Consider the following 7,240-nt stretch of genomic DNA (forward strand, 5'->3'; position numbering starts at 1 on the left):
ATGTATTTTCACATACAGAGAATTAAATACATCAATTGTGACGAACCAACAATTGGGGCATCACACTTGGACCTGGGACAGTTGATGGTCTGGTATCGACCAGATCCAATTCAGATTTTGGCTCAGGAGTGCTTGCATCTGCAACACACACTGGCTCTGGAACAGCTGGATTCCTCCAGAAAAGCCTTTTAAAGAATGTGCCAATAGGTTGGTTTCACGTGACGTCACATTGCTGCTTCGCAAACGCGCGAAATTCAGATGGAGGGCAGGGAGTGAATTAGCGAGGATCTGCAGTCTGTAAAAATGCCAATGTTTTGTGCAGTTTACGGCTGCTCCAATCGTTCTAACCGTGAAAAAGGAAAGGGTTTTTTCAGAGTTCCAAAGATTGTCGTTCATAAAGGTGAGAAATGTAAAAAGCTCACAGAACAACGACGTAAAAAGTGGATTTTAAACGTACGTCTGCGGTCGGGAGGAGCAGAGTCTGCTAATGCCCGTGTCTGCAGTGACCACTTTGTCGGAGGTATGTTAGCTAGCTAACTTTTTTGTGGCTGTGTTTATATATCTTTGTCGTTAAATGCAAATTTACTTAGTAATGATTATTAAGTTACCGGTAGTCTAATATGGACTTCATTGTGACTGTTTAGGCTGCCCTAGCGCTTCGGTTGACGTTGAGTCGGTAGACTGGGCTCCGACAGTCAACCTCGGTTACCAAAAAACTAAGCCCAAATCAGAGGCATCTCTGCAACGAGAGCAGAGGATGAAGCTCAAGGAAGACAAACAAAGACGGTCGGAATGTGCAGAGGCTATGTTGAATCTCCAACAGACAGCTGAGAGCCCGGATCTAACGCAGACAGCCGAGAGCTCCGAACCGAATCAGTCAGCTGACAACTCACAGTCAAAGGACATCAGTGGGAATGGGACATTAAATGATCAAGGTAAATTATTGTGCTAAGATGTGTAACTAGCATTATTATTAAATGTTACAAATGTGATTGTCAGAAAATCACCCTGTGTAATTGGACCAGAGAACTTGCATGTTTGTAAAAAGGTTGTCAAAAAGATAACTTCACATAAACGCACATAATTCATATTCATGAATTTCAGGTGAAACTCGAGAAATTAGGATATTGTGCAAAAGTTCATTTATTTCAGTAATTCAACTTAAAAGGTGAAACTAATATATTATATAGTCATGCAAAGTGAGATATTTCATGCCGATATCTGTTATAATTGAAATGATTATGGCTTACAGCTTATGAAACCCCAAATTCAAAATTAGAATATTGTGAAAAATGTTTTGCCTTTTAAGTTGAATTATTGAAATAAATTAACTTTTGCACAATACTCTAATTTTGAGTTTCACCTGTTATGTTTCACCTGTGAGTTTCACTAATTATGCTCCCGACTGCTATATTGCAGACTATGTAGATGCCGGATGCCAGACTGAACTAACGATGGATGACATTGAGAAGATGGAGGATGTTCTGAGACAGAACACAACAGAGCTGGGAGATCTTCGGACCAAAGCACTGGACGCACAGTTCAACCAGGAGTCCTTTGAAAAAAATGAAGACAAGACAAAGTTCTACACAGGGCTTCCCAACTTCTTGGTTTTAATGCAGATTTTTGAGCTGTGTGAACCCTACATCACATGTGGTCCTATGTCTGTGCTGTCTAAATTTCAACAGTTCATCTTAGTTTTGATGAAGCTGAGACTAAATCTCCCACTGAAAGATTTAGCTTTTAGGTTCAAGATCTCTCTGCCCACTGCTTCTAGAGTTTGGCATAAAGTAATTGACATACTTCATGACAGGTTAGAATTTCAAATTGAGTGGCCAGAGCGGCATGTACTTCAAGCTACAATGCCAATGGCATTCAGACAGGCATTTGGATGTAAAGTTGCTGTGATAGTTGATTGTTTTGAAGTTTTTATTGAGAAGCCCTCTAATTTACTAGCCCAAGCTCAAACGTGGTCAAATTACAAGCATCACCATACTGTAAAATTTCTGCTTGGTGTTGCACCCCAAGGCTATGTCACTTACATATCTTGTGCCTGGGGAGGGAGAGTCAGCGATAAACAGATCACAATAGAGAGTGGCCTCCTAAAAAACCTGTTACCTGGAGATACTGTTCTAGCAGACCGTGGGTTCAATATTGGTGATAGTGTGGGATTTTACTGTGCTTCACTACAGATACCTGCATTTACCAAGGGGAGAAAACAGCTGTCAGCGTATGAGGTGGCAGAAACTAGAAAAATAGCGAATTTGCGTATTCATGTTGAGAGAGTCATCGGTTTAGTCAGAAGAAAATATCAGATTCTGCAAAGCAGGGCTATGCCCATAGAGCACATGGCAACAAAACCAGGTGAGGCACTAGCAATGATTGACAAGATTGGGGTTATTTGCTGTGTCTTGTCTAATCTTTGTGAGTCTGTTGTCCCATTAGAGTAAGGAGAAAGGGAAGGAGAAGAGGGAGGGACATCATTTTGTTAATATGTTTTAAATGTAATATTTTTATCCAATAATCCAATTGTACTGGCGATATGTATTATATGTAATGAAATAGATTCCAATTTATTATTGCACACCATGTTCTTGTAGTTATTATAACAATTGTTGAAAAATCTAATCTTGTAAATAAACCACCATGTATTATTCTGTATTCTCAATAGCATTTAATCATAACAATATTCAAAATGTCATGTCTCATACAACAGTATTGATATAACGGCAATGTATCACACAGCCCACTTTCAAGAGTGCCTGGAACTAAGTACATAACGTTTCATCATATTTTACACATGTAAGTTTGTAACTTGCTGTCCCAGTATTTCTGGAAGTAAACAGTTTCTAAAAAAAGCACTCAACTTTAGGAATCACATCATCCCAAAGTTCAAAATCAGGCAAAATCCTTTCCACAAAAATGTCATTACAGTTCCACACAACAAAGTCACAGTACTCAGCACCTACAATGTGAAGCTGTGCCTGAACTTGGTAGTAGTAGTCATGACTTCGGTCCAGTTTAACATTATCTCCATCATTGATGAGGCAGAAACTCTTTTCCCCTGCACACATGCGCAGATTGGCTTCATCCTGGTGAGAGTGTGGGCACTAAAATAACAGTGAGAAGGACATATGAACAATAGATTAAAGGAAAACACCATCGTTTTTCAATATTTTACTATGTTCTTACCTCAATTTAGAGAAATTAATACATACCTATCTTTTTTCAATGTGTGCACTTCATCTTTGCACAGCGCATCATGAATGTGTTAGCATTTAGCCTAACCCAATTAATTCCTTAGGATCCAAGCAGGGATGAATTTAGAAGCCACTAAACACTTCCATGTTTTCCTTATTAAAAGACGGTTACATGAGTAGTTACACGAGTAAGTATGGTGGCACAAAATAAAACGTGGCGATTTTTTAAGTGGATAAAAAATGAGAACTATATTGTATGGCGGAAGAGCACTTAGTTTGCAGCACTTCAACCTCAGCACGCAGTAACATCATCTCCTAAAAACCCACCCTCCCCCACTCAAACTTCTGAAGTCAGGAGTGATGTTACTGAGCGCTGAGGTCGAAGTGCTGCAAACTAAGTGCTCTTCCGCCATATGATATAGTTATTTTTTTATCCGCTTAGAAAATCGCCACGTTTTATTTTGTGCCACCATACTTACTCGTGTAACTACTCATGTAACCGTCTTTTAATAAGTAAAACATGGAAGTGTTTAGTGGCTTCTAAATTCATCCCTGTTTGGATCCTAAGAAATGAATGGGGCTAGGCTTAATGCTAACACATTCACAACGCACTGGGCAAAGATGAAGTGCACACATTGAAAAAAGACAGGTATGTATTCATTTGTCTAAGTTAAGATTCGTTTTCCTTTAACAAAGATAATTTCTGCCTTTTTGCTCAGTTTAGGACTTGAGACTTGACTCGTACTAGAGATATAGGGAATTTACTACAACAGAGACTGTAATGTTACCTTAATCTCGCAGATGCCAGTTCCGTGACAGTCACAAGCGACAATCCCATCAGGGGAGGACCCCATGTATGGCCACTTGGGGTTCAGCCAGAGACCACTGTCCATACAGGAGAAGCCTGCATGCTCCCGAACCATCAGCTTCTCATATGCTCCTCTGGCTTGTGCTTCATGTTTGCATCCATAACTGTACACAGTACACATGCAACACATGAAACGGAAATTATTACTTTGTATTGCACATGTAGAGCAAGTTCAGTGATTTAAATGCCATTAACCTAACCCCTATACTTAGTTCTAATCCTGCATAACCCTAGTCTTATAACCCTATAACTAATGTTTATCTTTCAGGGCTGTCCATACCATGAATCAACTATGAAAACAGTAAACATTTGTTCATATCCCATTTGTTCATGCCTCATACCCCAAATCTTACCTTTGCCTTTCCCTAATTCAAACCCTAAATACCTTGTAGCGGCTGTGGTGAACCTATATGCTTCTGGGTAGCATATGCCCTTGATCAAGCTCTTGGATGGCTGCTGGGGGTTGGTCTTAAGAACTTGTTTCAGCTTTGAGGCCGTTACACGTCCTGCTCTTTGCCTAAACCAAACCCTGCTTGCACTCTGACTTCGAGTTGCCCTCTCTACAGCCTGAACTTGAGACAGGGTGAGCTCTTCTAGCTGGAAATCCTGGCATAGCTCTCCAAGCTCTTTGGGGGGAAGCTGCAGAGTCTCTGGTGTTCTGTATTCAAGAACAGTTTTAGGAAGCATGCAAGATTTGGGGATGAATTCTTTGTGGTAAGGCTCCCTAGCCATCAGTGCTGCACTCCTTGGACAGTTTTTGCTTAATGTCTCAAAAAACCTAGCATATGTTTCTGACCCTCTCTTCACTCTTGGGCATGGAAGTGATTTCCCAACCTTGTTGTCAGTTGTCCTGCCATCAATGGAACGGTCAAGCTTTATTTTTTTTGCTTTTGCTGAGGAGAAGTCAATCAGAGCTACTGGAGCAGCAGGAATCTGAAAATAAGTTAACACAAAGAAGATCATTAACTCCACATTTCTGGGGTCCATAACATATCTATATGCAGTTTAAATCTGCCGTTTATCCGATGGCTGTGAGGAAAACAGGTAAGGCTATCATCACAGGATTGAGATGCCAAACTGTATTTATGTGGGTCTTTGTTGTCTTAACTCCTCTTTGCCCAACAGGGAAATTGTGACTGACCACAATGTCACAAGCTACACAGATTTAGGCAGAATATAGAATAGAAATACTTTAATAATCACCGACATTAGGTAAGATGAAATATAATGAACATCCCCTCATAGAGGAGGAAATGTAGACGAAAGGCAAGCAATCTACTTGTCTACTGTATGTTGTGTCCTGATGAATTAACCAGAGTAAAGACATAACCAAAGGGGCACAATATAAACATCAAAAAAGGATAGTTCACCCAAAAATGAAAATTCTGTCATCATTTACTCACTCTCATGTTGTTACAAACCCACATAAATTTCTTTGTTCTGATGAACACTAAGGAAGATGTTTAGAGAAATGTTTGTAATTAAACCGTTCGTGGACCCCATTTACTTCCATAGCAGGATAAAGGAATACTATGTAAGTAAATGGGGTCCACAAACGGTTTGGTTACAAACATTTCTCAAAATGTCTTCCTTTGTGTTCATCAGAACAAAGAAATTTATGTGGGTTTGCAACAACATGAGAGTGAGTGATGACAGAATTTTCATTTTTGGGTGAACTATCCTTTTAATTTATTAACATCATAATTTAGCCTACTGTTAAACAGTGTCCCAAAATAACATTCTGTCCCACATTAGGTTTGCTGTGAACGTGTCACCTTACCTTTTTTACATGTGATGGCATGAGCCACTTGCACTGCTCTGTTGTGCAGGAAGCTGAATCTCGCATCTTTACCCCAACTTCAATGGAAAAAAGAACTGCCCCTACATGAGAACACGATTCTGATAGTCTGTGAACAGAACACAATATGACATTTTTTAAACCTCAAATGCAATCTGCACAAGTGGCAAAGTGCCATATATATCAGCACATTTTGATGATGTGCAATATAGCCTACTTATACTAATATGGATGGAGTAGCACTTTACATTAATCAACATGTTTATTCCTTAAAGCTCTCTCTCCGCTGGTTCTGAAGTACACAGTATGCTAGCAGTAAGGTGTGTGTGTGTGTGTGTGTGTGTGTGATCTCGTTGTAAACATCCCTAGCCAACATAAATTACTTACCCTGCCATGCAATTGCAATGAGCTGCAATGACTTCTCCAGCCTCCTTCGTAATAATCCAGGTCTTCAGAGGTGTTTCGCTTGACCTCTGAGAGTGGTTTACCTTGGAACATAGACGACTGTCAGACTAACGTCGTCGTAAAGATGTGTTGCGTTACTGCTAGCCTCTTAGCACAAAAAAATATAACAAACACTCACTCTGGCGAAGACCAAACGATGATCATCGTGGAGCCGTTTGACACCGAGGTTGTGGACCCATCCGTTGACAAAAAAGTTGTATGCCTCCAGACTTTTATAGGCCTTCATTTGCTGTCTGTTGTAGTACGATGTCTGAAGGACCAGATAGTTGGTGATGTCAACAGCCTCAACTGTCGGTAAATCTTTCAGTTCTACTGAAAACTCACTCATCTTCATGAGGTACGGGTCACGTCCAACATATCTGTTAATTAACTCCTTGTATCTATGTCTTGAAACTGGATCTAAATCCGTACAATACTGACTTTCTGCAACGGTTTCCTCTATAGACGTATTCTCCATGTTTACTTCCTACCCTCCATCTGCCTTCTTCCCGCCCTCGCGCGTCATCATAATCACGTGACTGAAACCCTGCAATTGTGTTCATCCACCCATTGGTACTTTCTGGGGAAAAAAAAAAAAAAGCAAATAATGTGTTATTAGAAACATTTCTAACAACATATTACCCTAGTGAAAAAAATGAATATTTGAAATGCATTTATTTTGTGCTAAATCCTACTAATACATTCCTAAATGTAGGAAACACTACGGATTCAAACCCGGGTCGCTGCCACACAAGTGCACTCGGTTTGTTTTCGATTTGACTTACACAATTTAAAACCTGACATTTCAACGTTTTTTTAGACATAAGTCTAATTTTAAAATGGTGTATAACTCTTAATTGTATGTGCAACATTGACAGAGTATTTTGAGTCTCTTTCACACTGGTTAGAAAAAAAACGCGGTGATCACGC

The 7,240-nt window shown here is 39.8% G+C and overlaps 2 protein-coding genes across 2 annotated transcripts; one reads left to right on the forward strand and one right to left on the reverse strand.

The window, feature by feature from the left end:
- Positions 1–220: 220 nt before the first annotated feature.
- Positions 221–2,665, forward strand: LOC125269942. Its single transcript, XM_048193048.1, has 3 exons — positions 221–520; positions 645–935; positions 1,420–2,665. Exons 1-3 carry the CDS (start codon positions 304–306, stop codon positions 2,448–2,450), a joined length of 1,539 nt encoding a protein of 512 aa, XP_048049005.1. The 5' UTR covers positions 221–303; the 3' UTR covers positions 2,451–2,665.
- Positions 2,660–6,870, reverse strand: LOC125269943. Its single transcript, XM_048193049.1, has 6 exons — positions 6,450–6,870; positions 6,254–6,354; positions 5,849–5,975; positions 4,865–5,001; positions 3,989–4,172; positions 2,660–3,110 (listed from the first exon to the last, which is right to left on the reverse strand). The coding sequence occupies exons 1-6, from the start codon at positions 6,786–6,788 to the stop codon at positions 2,850–2,852; spliced, it is 1,149 nt and encodes a 382-aa protein (XP_048049006.1). The 5' UTR covers positions 6,789–6,870; the 3' UTR covers positions 2,660–2,849.
- Positions 6,871–7,240: the final 370 nt, after the last annotated feature.

The sequence above is a fragment of the Megalobrama amblycephala genome, linkage group LG6 (genome assembly GCF_018812025.1).
Source record: "Megalobrama amblycephala isolate DHTTF-2021 linkage group LG6, ASM1881202v1, whole genome shotgun sequence".
Taxonomy (NCBI): Eukaryota; Metazoa; Chordata; class Actinopteri; order Cypriniformes; family Xenocyprididae; genus Megalobrama; species Megalobrama amblycephala.